This window comes from Liolophura sinensis, chromosome 7 (genome assembly GCF_032854445.1).
Source record: "Liolophura sinensis isolate JHLJ2023 chromosome 7, CUHK_Ljap_v2, whole genome shotgun sequence".
NCBI classification, from domain to species: Eukaryota; Metazoa; Mollusca; class Polyplacophora; order Chitonida; family Chitonidae; genus Liolophura; species Liolophura sinensis.
Window position 1 is genome coordinate 37,437,422 of NC_088301.1, and position 24,606 is coordinate 37,462,027.

The following is a 24,606-nucleotide window of genomic DNA, read 5'->3' on the forward strand; positions in this document are numbered from 1 at the left end:
TATTTTTGCTAGATGTGAGAGTTCCATTTTGTAACATGATTTTTCAAACACAGTGTTAGTGCACAGTGCCCCTTGCTTAAACTAGGTCATGGAGAACGCGGCGTTTTCTTCCTGTTCATTTCCAGTAAATGCATAAATGTCTGAAGCAGAGTTACATGAGTCAAATCCTCAACAAGTTTCGTATGTACAGTAGATAATACGTCATTTTTGTATCACACGGGCACTGTGACCCAATGCCGTGACCTATAGTTGACCTGTTTTAACCTAGGTGCGTGACGTCATAGGTCAGAAGATATTTTTGGGTCAGTGTTGTTTTCTTCTCACGGCCGAAATCATGTCTGAAAAAGCACCAGCCCAAGTTAAGATAGGACATTACATTTTAGGAGACACGTTGGGTGTAGGAACATTTGGAAAGGTGAAAAGTACGTACACATGGCTTTATTGTCATAATAATAAGTGTTAAATGTTGTTCACGAAGGAAACATCTCTCGTCTTTTCTGACGTTAAGTCGTATACAACAACAACAACATGTTTTCCATTTGTCTGTCATTTCCGTCATATGAACATTGTTCCCAGGACATGAAAGGTAGCTTGGGTAAATATTTAGCTATATGTGATGAGATGTCTTCATTTTGTGTTGTTGTTTGGTTTTCGTTTTTTTTTTTTTTTGGTTAGAAAATGTACTGAGCAGTATTTTCTTTTTTTCTCAAGCATAGAAAACACCCTTTCTGTTGATTACACTATGGACTACTCCCTTGATAGAATAATGTCTTGTAAATGTGAACTACTCATTACTAGATCCAGAGCCCACTTTATGTGGTAAAGCCTGTATTGAAAGGAAATAAGCTGTCAACATTTCAGGAATCTTGCGAGTTCAAGCAGGTTGAGATGAGACAGGGTGGCGGCTCTCGTGAACTAATGGGGCTAAAAGGCGTGATTTTACAACAGACCCGGCTATGGGAGAGAGATATGCAGTACTATCAACTTGTGGGGCTGACTAAGCTGACTAAGCTTATTGTAAAATAGCACTTAAGCATATTCTTCGTTAATCAGGGTTCTGTGCAACTTTGCACATCTAGATTGTGTGCTGTTTTAAATTTATGACATTGATGGACTAATGTGGCCACATCCTGCAACACCCCTTGCAATGGCAAGCAGACAATAAGGTAGAAGATAGCATTTGAAGATATAGGGAAGTGGGCAATATTAGGTGATATTCTGAGAACTACAGAATTATATAGTATATGTCATATTATATTATATATGTCAGAAAACAGGACAGTCTGCACAACTATGTAAATTGTCTTCATCCAAAAAGTCTGGTTTTGGACTTATATGTACAAGGGCATGAAGTTTTGAGTTTAAATCTCTGTGTTATGTAGACAACATTTTCACCTTGTGCACATGGTTAAAGCATGTAGGCACAAGTAAAACAACGAATAATGCCATGTGTCTTCATAATCGAAAGCTGGGGAGTTGGGCAAATCCAGCATGTTTTCATCTCACCAAAATTGACATCCCACTTATGGGTTATTGGTTTTCTTTACAGTTTTTTACATTTTTTGTAGCAATAGGTATAGTTACCAATAGTTTATGTACATGTAAGCCTCATGAAGCATTTAACATTTGTAAATCACTATGCTGTTCGCCAAACGTACCGTATGTGTGCCAGTGACACCACCTGGAATTTCCCACAAATATGACATGGATATAAGCTCTATGTTTTGGGTGGTATGCATGTTTGTTGTTGATCTGCTTCTTGGATGTCTATTGTGAATAATCGACTAATGATGGATTATATTTACCGGTATTCATTGACCACTGAACTATAGCATAACCAATATTAAGTTGATTTGTAGATTTCTCTTTTACAGTTTCTATATTTCTCTATTTAAATAATAACACTTATAATAGTCCAACCCTTACTTGTTTCCAATTGGACATGTTGGATAATAGTAAAGCAAGGACAAAAGCAAGTAAAGAAATGAAAAAGTAAAGTAAATCCTGAAAAAATTGGACCACTTACATAGAATGTGTTTTGAAGCATTTAGAAGACAGTTGTGCTTATTGGACAGGATATTTTAGGATTTCTGTTAAGACTCCAAGTACCTCTATTTGACCATTTGATTTTAATCTTCACAATGTTTCATATATGTCTTTAATATGTCGTTAATATTTATCCCAAATTTTGCTTTACCAGCCAAAAACAAAACAAAAAAGAAAAGCAAACAAACGTCATAATATACCTTAATTCTTTTATCTTTTCAACCACAGTTGCAATCAATATTTTGAAACATTCTAAGAGAACTGTGGAGGGGAGAGAAATAATTTGCACAGTTTTATAAAGCTGAAGCTTTTATTGGCACAAACAGATCATTTTTAACGTCATTTAGTGTCATCTTGGTGTATGCATAAATTCCACCGAATAAAGTGGTTTAGTGGTTGAAAAGGTTGATGATTACAGTAGCAGGTTTTAGTTATGAGCATGATATTTTCATATTTAAGCTGTGGTGGATACCTTGAAAGTTGCTGGAAGACATATCCATTTCAGAACAGATGTTTTGATTTCAAAATAATGGTGGGCTCATAATTTTTCGCAAAATGTTTTTTCCAATAATCAATGGTGGAATATCTGTTGTTAACCACCCAGTTTCAAGTACTTTCGCTCTGTGGGTATCTTGCCATCACCATATCAGTAGGAGAGATATAGTACTGTATCTATTTCTTATAGTTGCAAACAGGTGCTCATTTTGCACCTTTGAAAGCCACATTTGTAGCACTTGAAATCTCCCAACAAGTTTTTGTTATTAAATTCTAGTTTTGGGTTGGATACTGACTTGTGGCTTACTAGATCTTTAGTGAAGTCAGTTTCCAGTTTGTCTGATACCAGTACCAATCAAAATTGTTGTTTTAATCCATAATTTATGAAGTCTAATAAAGGCCATCTTCATTTAATCAAGTTAGCAATGTCTGACATTATCTACCATAAGTATGAATGATTCATGGCCCAGTCATGTTCCACATTACATATGTTGACAGGCATGGATATAAGCGCATGCAAAAATAACTCCCTGCACATCGTTGTCTTAAGGGTTATTGAGGGAACAGTCATTTTGAGGCAAAATACGCTTGATAGAAATTAGTGGCAAAATAACACTGGTAAGGGCCTAATAGCACAGTGATTTTCTGCTGCCTGTTCATTTCAATAAAAGCCCATCGATCACCGTTCATGGCACTGCTTATTGCTGTTGTTTAATGTTGTGTCAAGGAATAAATTGTATCTGAAGGTATGTGCATTTGCTTCAAAACAAGGAAATACATACCTATGAGGGGATATCCATGATTGGCTGAAAATGATATTGTGTATTTTTGCAGGCCGCAAAAGAATAGGTTTCTAAAGACTTTTGTACATACAGTAAAGCATGGGTGATTTCGAAGCCTGTAGCGCAATATCAACTTTGCTGACAGGAAGATATATATGGATGTAAGAATTCTTTTCGACAAACAGTAGACAAACTGAGAATAGGTGTTATGGACACGCAACTTGATCAGACTTAAAAGGGATGAAAGTAAAGTACTGGGCAACTGGGTGTCATGACAAACATTAGAACAGTTCCAATCAGATAACACAAATAAGCAGATCGATCCCATTGTCTTTCGGCAATATATATGGTGGATAATATACTAACAAGCTGTTTTATATGAATATACAACTTCTTGGTTTATTCACACGTGTCGATCATTATCACTTGATAATGTGTTAGTATGTACATGTACATCGAAACATCTTGTGAATAAACCAAGAGGGTATATTTACAGAAGAATCATCAAGATTGTTAGCATATTTTCCTTGGCAACTTGTAAATGTCACTGTAAGCACTTATATATAAGAGGTTGATAATTGGATTTCTTATTGCATAAATCGTTGAACTCTAAGTTTCTGAGCTATTGCTGTATTCTGTTTCAGTTGCCACCCACCAGCTGACTAGTCATAAAGTTGCTGTAAAAATTTTGAATCGTCAGAAGATAAAGAGTCTTGATGTTGTTGGCAAAATTCGACGGGAGATACAGAATCTCAAACTGTTCCGTCATCCACACATCATCAAACTGTAAGTATATTTGTTTCAGGAGTACAGTTGTTGTACTACAGGTACATGTAGTATTTTGTGATTCCTAATGCATTTCTTGGTTACAGGCATGGGGAAATTATGCTGTAAATCAAAGTTCTGTCTTTGTGTTACATATGCAAGCTTTTTAAAACTGAAGGCCAAGCAAATAAGAAAGATGATGGATTCAATTTTTACATAGACAATACTCTACATACATGTAACACCCTTCAGGCTGTGCTTGGATGTGCACATGAAACACTGTGGCACCTCCATTAGTTTTCCATAAGCGACAATGTTAATGTTTAGCAGTGTAGCATAAGTCAAAATTTAAAACCTCCTCATAAGACTTTGTTTTTGGTATGGGAAACGGAAATTTTGACAGATTTACCTTACAGTGAACATAAAAGTCTGCCACTATATATACATGAAAAAAATATGGGACACAGTTATCACAGAAAAGTCTGTGAAGAAAGAAGTTTTGAAATCCGAGAAGATGAAGTTCAGCGTTGGGGATATGTGGACAATTCGCTCCAAAAGTTTAAATGTTAAACGGATGCATTTTGAACCACACATTGATGAGCAGGGAACTGAGAATGGCTACCAGTGTCACAGTGCGTACATGTTGGGCAGGACACTGCAGTAAGTCAGATTTATTATGAATATTATCTTCCCAGAATCTGAATGAAAAGGTCTGTTATCAGAAGATACTATGTTCGGTAAAGTCGGTATAACCAGCTAGGCCAAATGTTTACACACATGAGAATGAGGATGAACAGGACTGCTAAAACACGACGATTGTGCTCACGTACATGGCCCTGACTGAGCCAAACTAAAAGAACATCGGCTGTTTGTACACGGAACAGAGCTGATACTCTTTGGTTGGGTATGAGGCTTTTTTGTTAGTATTTTCTCATTGTCACATTGTTTAACCCCAGTGCTATGGGAGAGCACCTAGGTTTTGTGACGTCTCTCTTGATAGCTACAACATGGCAAAATGGCATCTCCAGATGAGTGGCTAGGTACTGACGATTGCCCAAAATTAGCCCTAAAATTATAATTTAAATTTTGACTTAAGTCAGAAATGGCTTTGTGGAATTGGCCCCTGGACTGTCATATGTCACCCAGATTTTCATTGAATTGGTATTAGATATGTTATGGTGAAATGTTGAAGAGGTCAGGTTTTTATTTTTAATATTTTTGTCAAATGCGGCTCTACATGTGGTTTCATGTGCTATGGCAGTTTTTATCTGTTGTCAATAAGCAGTGCAGCCGTCTCTTTATTATCTGTTTGTTCCAGGTATCAAGTGATGAGTACACCAACAGATATCTTCATGGTGATGGAGTATGTATCTGGAGGAGAGTTGTTTGAGTACATCGTTAAGAATGGCAAGGTGAATTACACCGTGGACTTTACAAAACATTCTGACACTCCCTGGTCAAACTGAATAAAGCATTATTCCTGCAGCTGATTCACCCATAGATTATTATTGTTCAGATTGCATGGTAAAATACAGCTTCTTGATTTGGGCACCCTTTTAGTAGGCTTATTTTATTTCTAAAATGTTTTCATATTTTTAAAAATTTTAACAAATTACATGTAGTATTACTTATAAATTTTTAAGGGATGTTCCATTCCTGATGCTCTGTATGCATGTTAATTACCATAAATTACCAAATTCATGACCTCAGTACTTTTTGTAATCCTGTATGCTAAACTCATGTATTTATATTGCAAAATTGTGAGATTTTTAAAAATATTTTTCATGAAGATGGGTATGTGAGTTTCACTTTTTGCACAAACGTGATAGTCTGATATTGTGATAACAGAAAAGGATTAACCCAACAATACCTAGAACCCTTTGCTGGGGTCTAATTTACATATGACAACTTTTAACAAGTTTGGCCTGTTTTTATTTTTTCTAGCTGAAGGTATCGGAGGCTCGACGTTTTTTTCAGCAGATTATATCTGGAGTAGACTACTGCCACAGACACATGATAGTTCACAGAGATCTAAAACCAGAAAACCTGCTGCTAGATTCCAATCTCAATGTAAAAATTGCTGACTTTGGTGAGTTATCTACTTTGGAGTTAGCAAACCATGGTTTAACTTGAGTGCACATCAACATTATGCCTTTTGTCTTGGATTTAGTAATATTAGCATCTAGTATTTACATGTGTAAGTTGGATGAAAGCAGTACTGATTTGGGCTTCTTTTTAGTGTTAAACTGGAACTGACTGAATTTTTTTTTTCTTCTCATTAGTGTGTGTTGAAAACAAAATTACCTACAATAAGTTGACAGTGGTTTACTCTAGGCACTCCAGTTCACTTATAAACCTGACTGCAATTGTAGCCAATGAAAAATTGTTTGGGCAATCAATCAGCCATTTAAAGGCTTAATAATACTGTAGTTCTTCAACCTTTTCGCATGTTCGCAAGGTGTTAATTCAAACAAATTTTCTGGGCTTTATTCTGTGTACACTGACAAAGTTATACTTTTTATGAAGCCCTGGAATCGGCCCATGCAACCAAGGTTTTCTCCCCAAAATCCAGTCAAAAATGTACATACCTTGCACTGAAATTTGCTTTCTCTTATGCGAGAAGATTGAGGAATTAGGTAGTATAAGGGGAAAGAATACGAAAACATTATTTCTTCACCAGGTTTATCAAACATGATGCAGGATGGTGAGTTTCTACGCACAAGTTGTGGATCTCCAAACTATGCTGCTCCAGAGGTCATATCTGGAAAGTGAGTTGTTGAATGTTCCTTTCATGGTAACATTTCAGTTTTCGAACAAAAGACAAATTTATCAAATAACAAGCAAAGTAACATGAAACATTTGATTGTATATTTACTTTAAATAATTAGAAGGTATTTGCCCTAAAAATCGGCATGAAAAGAAATACATTTTTGGAGGCCAATTCCATGTTTTCATTATACATTTTTTCCTTTTCATGGATTACCCCCCATCCCTTTGACAATATATGTCAGTTCAACTATCAAACGCTGTTGGCATTTTGAAGTACAGATGTGATGGAATTTAAACAACCACAGTCACCAGCAGTGACAATTCAGCTTGTAGAATTCTTGTAAGGCTAACTGGTTTTGAATCATTGCAATTTGCTTATGAGCATTGGGAAACTGACAAGTAAAAATAAAAAAACGGCAATATTTTCCATACTTTAGTACTGAAATAGAAAACAGATACCTACTGTCAAAGAAGGTAAATCCTTGAAAAGGGAAGTAATTTTATAGTGTATTACAAAAATACTGAATATAGCACATTTGTGGCTGAAAGTCACAATTTTCTTGTAGAATATTATCCTAGCCTCCAAACAAACTTTCAAACATCTTTCTGTGATCAATACAACTGAGCATTATGCAAAATTTGTTACTTAGTCATATTAAAAAGTCAAAGCATGAACAGTATCCACTTCCTTAGTCATACCATTGACGCTGTTGGCTAATTCCACAAGTATTGTGTTCTTTACATTTTGGTTAATTTTTATTATTATTTTATTAATTATTTTAAGGTTGTATGCTGGTCCAGAAGTTGACATCTGGAGTGCTGGAGTAATTCTTTATGCCCTTCTTTGTGGAACGGTAAGTGGAAAATAAAATTACCTTAAATTAATTTGAACTAATTTTAAAAAAAACACATCTGCCGCTAATCTTGAAACAATCTATGACAGAAAATAAAATTCCCAAAACCAGAAAGTGATGATTCAGCACTATGGCTGTAAACTATAGGAAGGTAGAAAACGTATTTAGGGATACTGAATATAACTCCCTGTGTTGTTCTTTTGAAATAACTTATGGACTAAACTTTATTGATCCTTGATTGATTTAAGAATTGTAAAGTAGTGAAGAAAAACAGTAGGTGACCCCACACTTCAGTTGCATCAAGTAGTCATATTCCGTTGATTATTTCAGCTTCCATTTGATGATGAGCATGTCCCAACCTTATTTAGGAAGATCAAATGTAAGTATTGCATAGTGCTACTAAAGCTTATGTAGTGTTACTCTGTTTCGAGTATGCCTTTGTCTCTGCATGATATGGACATCTTGCAGTTGGTCAAATCACCATGGTTTGTGTATCATGGCCTTAAGATTCCTGTGTTTCAAGAATTATCCTTGAGCTCATGCTCATCTTATTGATTGTTGATCTCATCAACATCTGTCATGCAGATTTTGTATTTTATTTTGGAATCGATTGTTCAGTAGAGGAGTGGATAGCTGTTCAATATTTGTTGGTTATTCAGCAAGAGATGTATGATTCCATTTATTAACTGGTGTAATCATAGTTGATGGCATTGTGCATCACATGTTTAAATTAAAGGATACATAATTTAATTCACTGGGCATAACCTTACCCAATGCCCAAGTTTTGCATAGGATTTTGATATAATTTTTTTAAATATATTTTTTTTTATAGTTGATTTCCTTGAAAAAAAAACTTCTAGAGGCCCTACAAATACGCTCAACAATGAATTATTTGAGGATGGCAAGACTGTAGTTTCCTTCTGTGCTTAAGGAGTAATCATCTGATTTTGGTTTTTGCTTTGATCTGATCATACTTGGCATCTAGAATGTACTTTGCAATTTGGTGTAAGAGTTTAACTCTTTTTGATTACTTTGCACAGCTGGAATATTTGCAATCCCAGACTACTTGAGTAAAGATGTGGTTAGCCTTCTAACCCACATGTTACAAGTTGACCCACTGAAAAGAAGTTCAATCAAAGACATCAGGTAAGTGAAGTGTTTATTATGAGTGGATTGTGACATACATTTTTGGTATATTAGTACATAATAAATCATGAGTAGTTGTAACTGTAAAAGGTATTATTTGAGACTACACATCAGTTATTTTTATATTTTTGCTACATGTAAATTTTTTTTTTTATCTTTAAAACTTTAGGGAACACCCTTGGTTTAAAATAGATCTTCCAGACTATCTGTTTCCTTCACCCAATGACCAAGACGCAACCATTATTGATGTGGATGTGGTGCAAGAAGTTTGCTCGGTAATGCCATTTTGTGTGCAAAATTTATGATTTCTATATTGTAAAATAAGTTCAGGAAGAAAAAACTGATTCATTACATCATATTACTTTTGTTTCTAATTTATGTAAAAATTGTTAGTAGATATGGACAATAGGAATGTGAAAAGTAAATTTCTTGTAAAAATAAAAAGCCTATCTGAATAAAAAGTATTACAGTACATCTGCTATCTGCTTTTGTGAATAGTGATTAAATAGGCTGTAACAAATGAGCCATTTCTGTCTGGCGAGAGTTCAAGTCTATCTATGTACTGGTTTCGAGACAGTTATTTCAGTGTGGGAAATCTATATTCCATTTCTGTTTCAGAAATTCGGCGTGGAGGAAAATGATGTTCACAGGGCCCTGTTAAGTGGAGACCCCATGGATCAACTGGCTATAGCCTACAATCTTATCATGGACAACAACAGACGTGGTGAAGATGGTAAACCTTGTTATTGCAATATAGACTAAGACATTCTGCACTTACTTTTAGGTGCTAGAGTACAACGTAAAACACCCAATCAAAATATATTTAGGTGTATTTAGTTATAAATGTTTGCCACAAAAATTAAATTTTGTACATTAGCAACCATTTACATGAGTAATACCATTTCAAGCAGAACTCACACTTTCTGTAAAAAATGTAAGGATCTCAACTTGTAAAGGGAAGCACAGTATCCTTTCTGAGCTGTTTATTTCTTTGCAGTGCACTGTCATCACAGTAGTCTCCATTGGTTAGAATGTTTAATAATGGATTTACCTCCCTTTGTTAAGATTAATTGGTTGTGGACCAAAAAAAAGAAAGAGTTGTGTTTAAGCTTTTTATGAAAAGGAGAATGGTGGAATTTACTTGTAAGTTACATTTAAGTAAGTTGAAAGTAAAGGTAGTCAATCATACACACAGACACCTTGTATGTATATAAAAATGCATTGATTATCATTACAGCTGGACAGGAAGTGACAGATTTTTATCTTGCCTCTAGTCCTCCTGGAGACCAATTTCTTTTGGTGAGTGAAATTAATTCTTAGTCTCAAAATGTATTTCACATGAAACAAGTATATATTTTAGAGCCTAAAGCTGTATTTAGTTGGATCTAAGCAACTTCATAAGTGGGTTGTTTGGTCCTTTTTTCTGTCACGATTTACATCTTATCTAACACTGGCCTCCTATCTATTATGTGGGCCATTCACTTAACGATGTGTCTAAGTGTAAACTTGAACTTGTATTGTAGTTGGAAAGAAGTACTTTAAACAAATGAAGGGAGGATTATGGCTTAACGCCACAGAGAAAATAATTCGAATCTGCAAACTTTATACAAATATGTGTTCACCCTTACGTTGCTGTTCCATTTATTTTAATAGAAATTAGAAGCAGATTTTAATTGATTGTGAATCCTTCTCCAGAGATCATAACATTAGCTTCTGCTTTACTGTTATTTTCTTGTAATAAATTGCACAGTGAAAGCATTTACAACCAAGATTTGTGATTGAAATTTAACATTCCCTCTGGTTTGCTACTACCTGGTTTTACAAGTACTGTAAGATGTACATCAAAAGGTGTATCCCGGTGTTATGCAATACCAAGCATTTTGTATCTGTATTATATCAATACAACCAGCTTGTACAGACTTGGAAATGTTCAACATTTCACTGTTTCCAGGCATCAAGTCCTATGCGGGCTCACCCAGAGAGAATGCCAGGTTTGTTTGTTGTTTTTTTTTAATTCAATGTTCAATGAAAGGAGGAAGTCTTTACTGTGTTGTGCTTAATTGTCAAGTTAATTACACGAGGGGAATGACTTAGTGATCACCTCATCAACAGAGCAGTTTTAAAAAATCCTTGTGTGATTTGTGTGTCTAACCTGACCCTTTCATGAAGGCCCAGCTTTACTCCATTTAAGGACCCAGTCATTGTCAAACTTTGTGTATACAGTATTCGTGGAGGATATGTAAATTCAGCAGACTTGACGCAGCTCAGTTAACTTCACAAGCTGGACTCACTTTCCAGTCCAATAACTTTAAGGTTCTTTTGCTCTGATCTAGTGACCCAATTATTCTCAAGGGCAGTGTCCAGCTTACAGAAATGCAAAGAGTGGGATATCATAAATTAAACAGATTTTATGTATATTTATTACCACCCCCACCCCCCCAAACACACACACATTTAGGGTCAAGCAACATCCAAGCCAGAGGATTGTTCTTCATTGTTGCTTTGTTATATTTGAATGATGAAGCTGTCAGGTTTTTAGTTCATTGTATTATACATGCATTGTGGTTTTAGAATATATTCATCAGATAAATTAAAACTTATAGTGTATTTAAATGTATTTATTGAGATAGCATCATGTCATGCTTGCACATGCAGTTTGTATGATAGTTTTGTTATCTTACTTTTTGTTTTGCAGAAGCAAAAAATTTGAGTCACACATTGGAGGCTGTAGCAGAAAGAGGCAGACAACCTACTCCTTCTAAGAAAGCTAAATGGCATTTAGGTAAGTCTAAAGAATAGTTGATACCTACCTCTGATCTTCCTCACATTATTTTTAAGCCAAGTGACCAGTTACAGGTAGGTATACACGTAACCTACAGCAATATTGATGATATAGTAAAGATGACTAGCGATTTATGTAAAATTTTTTTAACCTGTGTCTGATAAACAGTAAGTGGCCTAGGTAAATTAGGTAAATTAGTTCAGTGCAATGGAGTTTCAGAGGGAAGTCAATGTTCTATGACAGACTCTTACATTCTTCCAGTGGGTTATCCTCCATCTTTCCAAACAAACCACAAAACATGTTTTCGAGTACAGTAGAACTCTCAGGATCGGGCAAATTGAGCAACATAGTTGTGTCTTGAAAATTTACTTGTCTTGACCAGTGTGGTAGCAGATTCAAATCCACCTGTTGCTGGTTCACACTCGATTTCAAAGTGGCCACTGGCTTGATGCGCTGGGGTTGCTATGCAGGTACTTGACGAAGGATGATAGTTTCCTCAGTATGTGCTCTGTCCACTATGCTTGACCTTGAATAAGCAAAAGTTCAATGTTCAAAGTTGTTTGGCTGTGAAATGGATGAAAATCTTCTAAAAGTCATTAAAAGCCATTATTTGACAGGAATCTTGCCAAAGTGACATTAATTCATTTATTCTTTTTTTATATGTAACAGGTGTGAAAACTTTTTATTTTATGAACAGGTATTAGATCTCAGAGTAAGCCACAAGATATTATGCATGAAGTTTTCAGAGCAATGAAGTCTTTGGATTATGTGAGTAACTTGTCATATGCTATAATTGCTTTTTAATGATGTGGAAATGTCCTTTTATTATGTAATGTATCCATTTGTGTACATTCTGTTTGCACCAGTTTTTATTATAAAAAATTATTATTTTTTATTGTATCCCAAGAGTGCCACCATTGTTTCATTCCACAATGTACTATTGGTATAATATTTGTAAGATGTGACAATAGAAAAGAAATTTTCTGACTTTATATCTCAGTAATTGAAGGCGTGCAACTGGTGAAAAGTGTACCAACATTAAGATCTGTATACTGATTCTTCAGAACTTCTGGTTTCATATTTTCAGAAATGTCACATACATGTAAGTGAAAATTTATTTTCAGGAATGGAAAGTGATTAATCCGTACCATGTCAGAGTAAGGAGAAAAAATTTGATCACAAGTAACAGGTTAGTGGGAAATTGAGTTTGATGGGTATGTCTATTTCAAAACAATTTCTGACACTTATTTCTCATACACATTGTACATACAGATGTAGGCCTGCAGCAAAAGCTCAAATCTTACCACTTAGAACTAATTACAGTTTTATTCAGTGTTGACATAAATCTTTAGACCTTTGGACATATAATTTATGGTATCATATTCTGCTTCACAATTGTGAGGTGTGAGCTCCTTTGTATTTGTACACTGAATTCTTAAGATTTATGTTAAAATACAACCATCGCTATTAAACCTGCCTTGGGATTGGGTATTTTCTAAAGAGTTGGAAAACTTTCTGAGAAATTAATGAAATTGTTATGGGCAGCATATAGATATATGTAGAAATATTCAGATAGACATCTTGAATCAATCTTCACTTCTGAGCACAATAACTAACAGTATTAGGTTTCTTACCTGAGAAATGTTTTGTGATTAATCAGGTCAAGAATCAGTGTACAGGCTCCCTGCATATGACTTTGTTGTTGAGGTACATGTACACTGTTAGTTGTAGTGTAGTATGTGATATTTGTCCTTTCAAATCAGAATAACACAATTTTTTTATTTTGCCGACTCAGTAGCACATCGCATTTATCGCAGCAAACAGGTATCTAATGCCCATTGTTATTTCCATGATATTTGTTTCACATGAACCAACTGTTACTCTGTATGACCATAAATTTCATCAATCACTAACTTGCCCATTTTTTCGGAGTCTCAGAGTTCTGTTGATTTTAGAAAAATGTAGTGAGGTTTACTTGGAACATGGGATGGTGTTCTACTAGAAAATTGTAAGTTTCACCACCAAAAATAATTTTTGTGATATTTACTTGCCTCTAAAAAGGCACTTATGTGGACGAAATATTAGGTCATTTAGGGTATTTGTTTCAGTGTAAGGATGTTGATTTTTTTTTAGGTACGTATGAGTCTACAGTTGTATCAGGTTGATCAGAAATCCTATCTTCTGGACTTTAAAAGCTTGAGTTGTACCACAGATGGTCAAGAACAGTCAGCTGATGGCGAGAGTCCACCATCAGGGAGGTCTATCTCTGACACTTCATTAGGTAAATCAACCTTTCAGGTTTTTTTCTTTCTGCCTTCATGTGCTTGAGTCAAATGTCACAAAACTTGGTAAATACATTTTTATTTTCTTGTAAATTACAAGTAGCATGTCTTTTGGTTTATATCCCAAACTTTGTTTCCAAAAAGGTGACCGATTTACAAAGGTTTGTGAGGACTAATGACCAGATTTGTTGAAAGTTGTTGTTGGCTGTACAAGAAAGTTGTGCTTATTGTGACGCTGTGCAGTGGAAACTACGTATAAAAGAATAACAAATACATTGCCTGAGTTCTAGGGACAACACCCAGAATAATTATTATTGTCAAAGTAATAAAATTGAGCTATTTTAATGAATAGATTGCTCAGAGCAATCCAAATGCAAAAGAATAAAAACTACATGTATATTGTTTTATGGTATATCAAACACTATAATGTTTAGCCCGTAGATTATGATCAGCTGGTGAGGTTTTGGGTGCATGGTGAAAATTCTCAAGATGGCGCCCGTACATGTTTGTTCAAACGTGTGTCATCCTCACTTCCCTGGGACCACAATTGTCAGTGCCGGTAGATGGCTGGTTGGTGGGAAAAAATCACATGCTAATTTTCAGATCAACCTCATTACTACTTGTAATGTGCAGCTTGATGTACATGTATACACGGCACATATGCATGCCAAAAGCCTCGTACTGTCATTGGTGGTAGCAAATGTAAAACGTATACGTCTACAAAAAGTGAAAGCCTGGGTAACGGGTTTTCAGAAGGTTACAGTTGAGAAAAATAGCTGCATGTGAGGTCACATGACACCCACGTTATTTGCTATGATTCCTATGACAATATGACCATTTTTCACTGTATTACATTAGGAGAAAGTGTTTCATTTTTGTGTCAGCAAGCAACTTTTTAGTCTTTTCAGTCAATTTTGTTGAGTCAATTGATATTGTGCAACATTAATATTTGTCTCCCTGTTTATGCAATTTATGTTAATGCCAAATTGATGGACTTAATTTTAGGATTTTTTTGTTCGCATGTGTTTTTGAAACACCAAATAAATATTGATAGCCTGAATATTCAGTATTTTTGATTATTATTTTATTTAATTGTTTTGAGTGAAATAAACATGTTTAATGTTTAACTTCACTGAGCTGCTTCTTAACATTTTCTTCAGTAATTGGCATGTTGATCCCATATGTTCACCATGTTTTAAGTGAAACGGGATAAATAAGAACTGTATGTGCTCTTCTTTGATCTGGTAACAGGACAAGTATTTCTCAGTATCTTATTTCGGAGGTCAAAATTGTTATGCGAAAAGAATCACAAATCTGAAAATTCATACCTTCCCATTTCTATGGGAAAAAAAATACAGTTACTTTTACTAAAGTGTAATATAAATGTTCATTTCTTGTTTATCCTGTGTTGAGTTTGAAGAGTGGGTTAGCATGTTATGACCTCATTTTTCAGATGGTTCTGATGTGTTTTTTGCTGGTAAGTTTTGCATGTTGCATTTCATACTGGTGAAGGATAACATGTATGATTCCTGCATGTTCTTGTTTCAGTTGCTATGCATGATGGTCCTGTTCTTGTAGCGTAGATATTGTTTCAGTTTCCTTCAGATGTTGACACTTTTTTTTGTCACATACTGTGCATCAAATCCGTATGTTTTACTTGTAGTTCTGCAATTTATATTTCACATTTATTATATCAAAGTATCAAAAGGGAGAGTTAACACTTTCATCCTGTAAAATCTTTGTACTGAGAAGATAAAAAGTAAAATATGTTTAAAATACATGAAATTAAGAACTATCCTTATTTTTCTGAAAGAGAGATCAAAGTCATGACTGTAATCTAGGGCTGCTAGATATGTATGTCGCTTTCACCTATTGGCCTTCTTGGTCTAAAAGGTATTTTTGACACCCATGGATCTCCTTCACTTCATTACATACATATCTAAAATATAAATTTGTGTTCGTGTACAAAATTTGAAAGCTTGTGTCTTTTATGGAATAAGAAACATTGAAACAATAGTTTACTATATTTTGCTGCTTGGATGGGATGTTTCACTATTACACATAACATAATATTCTCTTAAGCTGCAGCGAACACAGTATTCCAGAATTTCTGGATCAAATAGATTGCAATTTCAAATATGTTTTCAGAGGATGTTTTTTTTATAGTGGATTAAATTTTAGTCAGCCTCTCTATTTGAGACTTGTGAAACTACTAATGTACTGACATCACTAAAATTACTCAGGAGTTCTCCGTACCTGATTTAAATATATTGTCAGCGCAAGTGGAATTGTACAAATGTTTGTGTGCGTGTCTATATGAATGCACAAAGACAAATGAATAGGTTTGCTGTCATATTTAAAGAGTAAGACTGCACTTGGCTAATGTTTATGTTCACTAAAAGACTAAAAGGTATTTAAAGTATCTTAAACCAGTGAAACTTGATTTCGACACAGCTTCTCTATCATAGACAGCAATGTGATGTCACGTTTACTCTAGCTCTCTATTGCCAGAGGTATTTTCCACATAATGTATTAAGCAGTAGCCTCTGGCAGAACAAGTTGTGATCATTGTCGATGAAAGCCCACGTTAACAATCAATTAGGTATACGTTCCTGGAAATTAGACATTAGGTGAGGGAGGGAGTGCTTGGGGTTGAACATCATATGCAACAAGTTTTCAGTCATATGACTACAAAGGAGTCATTTAGAGTGCACGTTGCTGGGCGCATGTCCACCGCTCTTTTATCTGAAGGCAAGTAAGCCGCTCCGCCTGAGCCATTATACTCATAGGGGTCAAACAGTCATTGCACTATCACCTTCATGCTGAACCAGTCATTGAACCAGTCCCTTTCATGTAGAACACCAAGTCTAAGGTCTTAGGTGTGACTTGACTCAAGATTGATCCTGGATCTGCTGCCTCCCAAAGTAGACACTTTACCAACTGTGCTATCGGGGCGGGTGGACATACTGGAATGTAGGAGCAGAAACCTTTTATGTCTTCCACCTCTTGAACTGTTCATACAGCAGGCCTGCTACCATTCACAAGGAACACTAGCTCAGTACATGTAGGCCTATATCTGGGAATTCGCCACAGGAATTCCTAGACTGACAGTTTACGTGGTCTACCTGCTGGTCAGCTTCCCCTACATATTGCCTACAGATGCAAGGTGCACTGCTGGTTCAGTTCAAAGACTCTAAAGAGGTTGTGCTACTGACTTTATCACCTGGCAGTTGTTTACAAAAAAGGTATTGTTGTACATGTATGCTTGGATACATGTTCAATTCGAAAACACAGAAATAAATTTAAGACCAACTGGGGCTGTCACAGGTTCGTTGTCTTTTATTGTCATCGCTATTTCACGCATTAAAGTTTTATTTCTAGGGTTGATTCCGGGGCAAAATATATTTACCTGTATGTTGTTCATCCCATTTGAATAAAAAACAAAACAAAAAGACTATTACTTCCAAGTTTTAATTTGAAACATTACACATTTCCATTAAGCTTCAGCATCCCTAAGGAATTATTTACTGATTCTAATATTTATATTTACCAAATGAACAATAATGCATGTGTTTGTATATGTTAAGCAATATGACTAAGTAAGGCCTATTGGAAAGAGGAATGTGGTTTCAGCTGAGACAATATGTAATAAATACCATCCTTGAATATTACACGGCTTGTAAATCAAAAAACTGTTTTCAGGTCTGTGGTGGTCCTTAAACGACATAAACGTGTACCACAGAAGTGTGAGAAATGGCCCTTTGACTTCACGTAACTAAATCATTGTAACTACATGTAGACCTCTTAATGATGTCTTATGTAGTTAATCTGTGTTTGTAAATGTGTAACGTCATAGCTTATGTCGTGCAGTCTGATAGCAACATTATAAAACATGACTAAAATAAAATTATCAACACGACTTGCATCAATTCACACTAGCCATTTGCTTAACATTGTCATTTTTTCTTAAATTTTATTCAGTGAAATCTCATAGGAAAACTAAAGTATGATATTTTTTTAGAAAGCTTGAGCATCCTTCTTTTTATTGAAAGATGCTTTAGCCAGGCGGTGTCTTATCCTTTAATCTTAAGTTTAGCTGCCAAGCAGTTAATGTGATGGTACCCACATTTACCGGTGACTGGTTAAGGAGGAACTAAAACCTCTGTGAAAATGGTTTGAGCAATGATAGTTGAGATAAAATATCAAAGGTGAATTATTGTAGCAGGGAACCTTGCATACATTTAGCTGGTAGGACTACCTTTATACTACCCAGTACAGCTTCACTGCCATTAAGGTTGATGTATATGTACATATAAATTTGATCATACCAACCTCAGACATACAGCCATATCAAATTAGTGGATGTCATTTAGAATGTTGTTTATAGTATTAAACACTATGAACAATATTTGGAATTGCACTTTCAGGGATTAGCTCAGATTTAGGTTGTGAAATCTTAATTTCAGGACAACCATCTAGACCATTCGTCTAATTGGCCTGCCACAATAATACTGACTGGTCGACTCCACGGCAAACGTGTATTACTCTGGATTATAGTCAGAAACAACATGCATGTACAGTAGTTCCCATTATTCATGTATATGAATCATGCCTTTGCCTGTGGCAAGAAAGAGCAGGTGCTACAAAACATCATGTCATTATGAAATAATTTTATCAGGTTTCCAAAGTAGTCAAACAACTTTTTTTTAGAGTTGTAGACTTCTTTATGTAGTGGCAAGGTTTCTGTGCACATACAAATTTAAACAGATATTTTGAATATTGTGATTATATACATGTGTCAAAGGATTATCTACTTATGGTCTAGGGGCCAATATATGGCCCCATTTCTAATGGTCTGATTCACAATTTGCATCCACAGTTGGAGACAGACTTCCCAAAATGTACACTTATCAGATGTTCACACCTCTCTTTTAGTGTTTGAAGTGTGTGGGTATGATGTAATATAAGAAGTGAAGACTTGATTTTTAAATGTGAACTTACATGTGAATTGACAAGTTACTGAATACTGAATTTGGGGGTGGGGGGGGGGGTATATGTGCTGCAAATTCTTCAACCTTTTCACATGTTTGTATTGGTGTTTATTCAAGAATATTCTGAAGGCATTATTTTGTGTGGACTGATAAAATCACACTTTTTGTGAAGTCTTGAAATTGGCCAATCTAACCAAGTTACTGGTACTATTATAAATTGCACTGAAAGTTGCTCTTTCATATGTGAAAAGGTTGAGGAATTAGGGTACTGATTTTTGGAGTGTTAGGAAGCTGGTGGTAGGATTGTGTTTGTTATGTGGATTGTGGGATACTTTTCGAAGTTGCTAATCAATTTAATTCAATAATTAACACCAGTTCTTGAGCCAATCCCATTGGACTAACAGGACTAGCTTATTCATGCTCTGAAGGGTCACTCAACGTAAAGAAGGAATTAAATTAGATGATGTGGGTGAAATTGTATTTCCTTCAGGTGTAACACTGCTGAGCTATTATGAAGCTAGTGTAATGACATAATCATTTCTATGTTGTAACGCACTCAGAGCTGTGATTCTATGATATTAGAAAAGGTGATATTTTATTCCTCAAATAAGACCTTGAAGTCCCTGCATCATGAGTTTTGGAATTCTTGGACTGTACAGGTGACCCTGGCGGAATTGCAAAGTTACTCATTTGTTCTTGATCACCTAATAACAGGTTTGATTGCTTGTTTGTTTGTTTTTATACTGTGTATTTGCCAGCAAAGACCACTGAAGAGGTATTCAACTTGCAAAGATTAAAGGACTCTTGTAGGATTTAGTTCATAGCATTTTTGTACTGGTTACATTCCTGTCAGTCATTGAAGTATGGGATTGGTTTCTCTCACTTTATTAATCCAGGTATCTTTACTTGGACTTTAACGTATTGACTTGTTTTACAATACTGAATTTTAGAAACTGAACTGTTTCATAATCATCCAGTTCAATATCAAACATACATGAAATTATAGGGTTTGTTGCTGTTTGTGTGGATGTACTGTTACAAATTCTGTCATTTTAGCATGTGGTATCATATGTCAAACATTGTACTTACTCCAAGATACATCTGGTATTTGACATGATTCTTTTTAGTGTGGGTCAGGAAAAATCAACAAAATGAAAAGACTAACTTAGTTTCCTTGTTTTTTTCTGAATATCTGAACATGATGCATTTTGTGTGTTTAAAAGCTTTGAGGTAGTTGCAGATATCCTGAAATCTATGAACCTTACAATTCTGTATAGACTTTGCTTCCATTAGATCACATATATCTTGCATGGATATGTATAATATGGATGATCCCTCATGTCAGTTTGAATTTGAGGTGTTCAATCAGCTGGCCCCGACTACATCAGCCTGTATTTATCGCTAAATATATGTGAGTGGGTATGGAAACAGTGTCTGATATGTTCTTTACAAACTCACACATGTACCTTGAACTCTGTGACTTATTACCACACTGTTTAGAAAAATTAACTTCGTTTGTTTACTTCGATTGAAAAGTTTTATCAATTTTATCTATTGACTTGTTTTTGGATGTCTGAAGGCATCAACTGCCAATTCACAAAAATGTCCTTTTTTATGAAAAGTGATCCTTATTGCTAATTTGTTCTTTAATGTTTAAACATATTCATCAACACTATTTAGAAACATAAATTTAAAATGTCAAGGATTTAAATTATGAAGATATAGTTAGTGTATTCATACTGTGCTATTTTGTCTTTTTGGCTTCACAGATGGTTTAAATAAGGTATGTAGTGAACTGTATTTCCTGAAACTTTTAGTTATCTTCTACTATTTTGCAGATGAGAAAATGGAAGTGGATGACTCAGGATATCCGAAGGTTCACCAAACATTGGAATTTTTTGAGATGTGTGCCAACCTGATAACAGCATTAGCACGTTGATCTGGCGAAATATGCTCTTCTGTATGTAGACAAGGAACTGTGTATTTTTTTTTTTATCTTTGTCAAGTCCCATGAATGTCAGGTCAAACATGTACATGCATAAAGAAAAGTCATTTGTATGGCTGTTGTTGAAAAAGGCAACCAAGAAATTTGTTGTAGATTAACAATTAATCAGTGCAGTTCCTTTACTGATATTTTGTCTTACGCTGATGATGATCATTGTTTGTGCTGTAAACCTAATGTTTTTTGCTATGTGCAGTTAGAAAACTTATGCAGCTGCTATGCTATAGGTCAACACGGTTCACTTTGATACATGTGCTTAGATAGTGAAATGTATAGATAAAAGATGAATGTTGAAAATTTTTTCATTTTGGTGCCATACCATAATGTGGCAGAAATGTTTAATAACAAAGTTTTCAGTTTCATCTGCAGTACCAGCAGAGCTTTCATGGTTAATGATAGATGTATTTAAAAAATGTCTGTTTCTTTTTTAGAAATTTTCAGATGTATTTCGGAGAAATTAATGGGTAGAAGTGTTTTATAACTTATTAATTTGATATTTTCAGGAGAGAATATTCAATTGGTGTTATTATACAAAGAAATTAGGCTAAGACATTGTGTCAAGCCTCTGTGTAGAAGTAAAAGTCACACAAGAATTGTATTGAGTATCTTACAGTAAATGGGCAAACACAAAAATGCCTTACCCAAAAAAGTTGAATGAAAAATATGTGTATGATTGCTTTTATACTACATTGTATTCAAATTGTGTATTAGCAGATTTTAACTGATGTCTAGTTAATGCTTTATTTTTTTGTGGAGTCATCTCATCATCTCAGCATAAGCAGTTGTTATACCAGTAGTTTGAAACAGGTAAATGTTCACATACTTTATAATCTAAGCAATTTAGGTATCTGAAATTGGAGATATATAGCTGTATTTTCTCAGATTTGTAACCTGATTACAGATATCGTAACTGTATTTGTGGGACTGGATGCAGCCCTTTTCTCAGACTGTCAAACCTGGAACAGCATATATCAAAACATAATTGGACAAATTTTGTGATGGGAGCCCTTTCTTGTTTGTTTTTTGTTTGTTTGTTTTTTTTTTTTTTGGAAATTGAAAGAAGCATGACAAATGTTGCATAAGTGGGTATAATTCCAACAGGGAAATTTACAATGTACTAAAACAACTTGAAGCTATAAAGCTTAAGCATTAGCCATTCAATGCAGGTTTTATGTTTTAAAAAACAAGTATAAAGTGCTATTTAACTGTTATGTAAAACTTCTCTGTGATTGTTTAGTTCTCTGGGACTTGATAAATCATTGACCCCATTACACGGGGCAAAATGACCTGTTTGCATTTGTAGGTCAATGTATATTTCTGCGTCAGTATACATTTGTACATTTTATCTGAGACTCATTCCAAGAGCTCAAGTTCTGAAGGACATAAATATAGCAGTTAGAAAATTGTGTTATCAGGAAATCTGTGTGTATCTTTGGGCACATGTTGAAGGAGTATGTGGTTTTACTAACTTGAGGCTTGGGTTCAGCTTTCTCATGGCCAGGTTTGTAGTCCTTTGTTGATGCAGGGTATTTGTTCTTCTCCCACCACAAGAAAGCTGGCTAGGAAAGATGTTGAAAAAGGTGGTGCCTTGTACAACGCAATGCATTAGTTTAAGTACAGAATGAAATACTCCATGAAAATGTCATATTTTCCATTCTTTACAGTTCAAGTTCATGCCACAGGTCAACAAAATTTAGCCCTGTAAGAGGTGGACCGATCATAAAAAAACATATGTAAATTATTTATCAGAAATAACTGGATTGGTACAGTTATTATAACATGTTCTGTTAGGTAATTAGTTTGAAACTTAGTTAAAATGTATTGGGAAGTGAAGATACTATATTGTACATGTATTAGTGTATATTGTACAGCATTAATACACATTCGCCAATATACAACCAAATCTTCATTGTTTTTGTTGTCAAAGCTTATCGGGTATACAGCATAGGATTAAAACATCTACTTGTGTGAAGGATGATGCATATTGTTATCCTAAGCATGTTTCAACGAAGACTGTGCCATTTATACACTTGATGATGTTTGAACTCTCTGTCACTGTTATAATTGTTAGAGGATAATGCACAGTGAACTTTGAATACCGTAAATGTTTTAGTGGTGAAAGGCGAAGCGTCCAGTGGGTGTCTTGTTGCGTGACGTGTGATGTTAACGTAGTGAAATACCCTAAAATCGATCCTGAAACAGAATCCACCGTATTTCGCGCTCAATCGCTCTTCCGACTCCCCAAGAATTCCAACCAAAATTATGTTACCCGCTGTATCCATGTCCTCCTTGGTTACACCATCCAGGGTGTAGAAAATACTGTGTGTAAGTCGCCCTTGGTCAAGTCATGGTTTCTTCCCGTTTGAGGTATAGATTCTAGTTTCCTTCATTTTGTCTTCCTGGAGTGGGCTTTTCTCCTCCAAGTTCTGAAATTCTGGTTTCCCTCGTGTTGTTTCTGGAATCTCATACCAAAGAATAATTTTTTTTACTGAATGCTTGTCATTGCCTCTGTCGATGGCAGTATTATTGTGTTCACGGATGATATATTCCGGATGCATATGTACACTTGGCGTTTCGCTATGAAAACCAACGCCCACTTTGACAGTGATATTATTTACTAAACGAAAAGCTGAAAAAAAAAAAAAAAGAAAATGAAAACATCATACATGCTCCATTTATTTCTAAATCCCACTCAAAGTTTCAAGGTGATGTGGTTTTCTTCCTCACGTTATTTCGTCTATGTTGTGATCAGTCGAAGGTCAGCGGAGCCACAAAACTTCCTCCAAAATGTCACCGGAGTGAACCGGATTGTACATCACAACATACGTTTATCAGAGATATCTTTCTCAACCTCCGCCGTTGCTGTAGTCTTTATTTATTTATTTATTGGATTGTTCAACCTTGTACTCAAGAATTTTTCAATTCATGCGATGGCGATTATTATGGCTGAAGGAAATCAAACTGCCTGGGGTATGCTGCAGTTTCATGTGAGAATGCTTGTCGCATGTGTGGTACGATAGTTTTCTAGGGGCAAGACGGGTTTATTCAAGCCCCTTGTGTGTGCAGTAGTTTTTATATCAGCGTATTAAACCCGTAAGCTGAAAAAAGTTGTTGGAATGGTTCATGGGTTATCGAGACATACTCGTTTTCTCCTCGTCAGTGTATAGTTAATGGATGGGATATGCCATCTTCTACGTCCGGAACCTTTAGTTTCGTTGTGATTAAGTTTTTATCCAATCAAGAAGCCTATTATTACTGTAAATTTTGCAGATTTGAGACGTATTAATTTCCTTAATTGTTAATCTGTGTCCTTGTCTGGTTAACTTTTGTAATGATTTGACTGTGTCGATTATAACCGATGCCTTGTTTGTATATGACTTTGTATATGGTTGTATAAAAATTGTTTCATTTTTAGGAAACGTCTGGTGATAATCCACTCTTAAAGCATATTGCATGGCCTTTGCTTTGGTGTTCCCGTTTGGATGATTGTTCCACGATTTATTTGGGTAACCCGGGCTTCTTCAGGAACAGAATCAGATATTGCCCATAGTCTTCGTTAATACTGGGTCATGGGCATCCTTTTTAATCCAAAGGGTTTGTCTCGAAGACAGCATGACATTCGCCTGAGGAAGAAGTTTCTCCTCGTTTCGAACCCTAATAACAGCTGATTTGACTGTGGCTTTAACGCAGGG

The 24,606-nt window shown here is 35.3% G+C and overlaps 2 protein-coding genes across 3 annotated transcripts; both read left to right on the forward strand.

Annotated features, from left to right (window-relative positions):
• Window positions 1–317: 317 nt before the first annotated feature.
• On the forward strand, window positions 318–12,993 carry LOC135469589 (5'-AMP-activated protein kinase catalytic subunit alpha-2-like). 2 transcript variants are annotated; one of them, XM_064748076.1, is made up of 15 exons: window positions 318–422; window positions 3,968–4,109; window positions 5,407–5,500; window positions 6,033–6,177; window positions 6,769–6,856; window positions 7,642–7,711; window positions 8,042–8,090; window positions 8,752–8,857; window positions 9,027–9,132; window positions 9,476–9,590; window positions 10,095–10,156; window positions 10,809–10,848; window positions 11,553–11,639; window positions 12,337–12,407; window positions 12,764–12,993. In XM_064748076.1, exons 1-15 carry the CDS (start codon window positions 335–337, stop codon window positions 12,842–12,844), a joined length of 1,344 nt encoding a protein of 447 aa, XP_064604146.1. In that variant the 5' UTR covers window positions 318–334; the 3' UTR covers window positions 12,845–12,993. The 2 variants fall into 2 exon arrangements, with proteins under 2 accessions (XP_064604146.1, XP_064604147.1); XM_064748077.1 differs by having other exon boundaries at window positions 348–415.
• Window positions 12,994–13,702: 709 nt separating this feature from the next.
• LOC135469590 (5'-AMP-activated protein kinase catalytic subunit alpha-2-like) lies at window positions 13,703–21,944 on the forward strand. The gene is made up of 3 exons (XM_064748078.1): window positions 13,703–13,920; window positions 15,375–15,398; window positions 20,751–21,944. The coding sequence occupies exons 1-3, from the start codon at window positions 13,779–13,781 to the stop codon at window positions 20,849–20,851; spliced, it is 267 nt and encodes an 88-aa protein (XP_064604148.1). The 5' UTR covers window positions 13,703–13,778; the 3' UTR covers window positions 20,852–21,944.
• Window positions 21,945–24,606: the final 2,662 nt, after the last annotated feature.

Excerpts from the sequence above, each read along its gene's own strand:
- LOC135469589 (XM_064748076.1), top strand. The coding sequence starts at position 335 with ATGTCTGAAAAAGCACCAGCCCAAGTTAAGATAGGACATTACATTTTA. Across the intron at positions 423-3,967 it reads AACATTTGGAAAGGTGAAAA|TTGCCACCCACCAGCTGACT; the intron begins GTACGTACACAT and ends ATTCTGTTTCAG. Across the intron at positions 6,857-7,641 it reads CCAGAGGTCATATCTGGAAA|GTTGTATGCTGGTCCAGAAG; the intron begins GTGAGTTGTTGA and ends AATTATTTTAAG.
- LOC135469590 (XM_064748078.1), top strand. The coding sequence starts at position 13,779 with ATGAGTCTACAGTTGTATCAGGTTGATCAGAAATCCTATCTTCTGGAC. Across the intron at positions 13,921-15,374 it reads TATCTCTGACACTTCATTAG|ATGGTTCTGATGTGTTTTTT; the intron begins GTAAATCAACCT and ends CTCATTTTTCAG. Across the intron at positions 15,399-20,750 it reads TTCTGATGTGTTTTTTGCTG|ATGAGAAAATGGAAGTGGAT; the intron begins GTAAGTTTTGCA and ends ACTATTTTGCAG.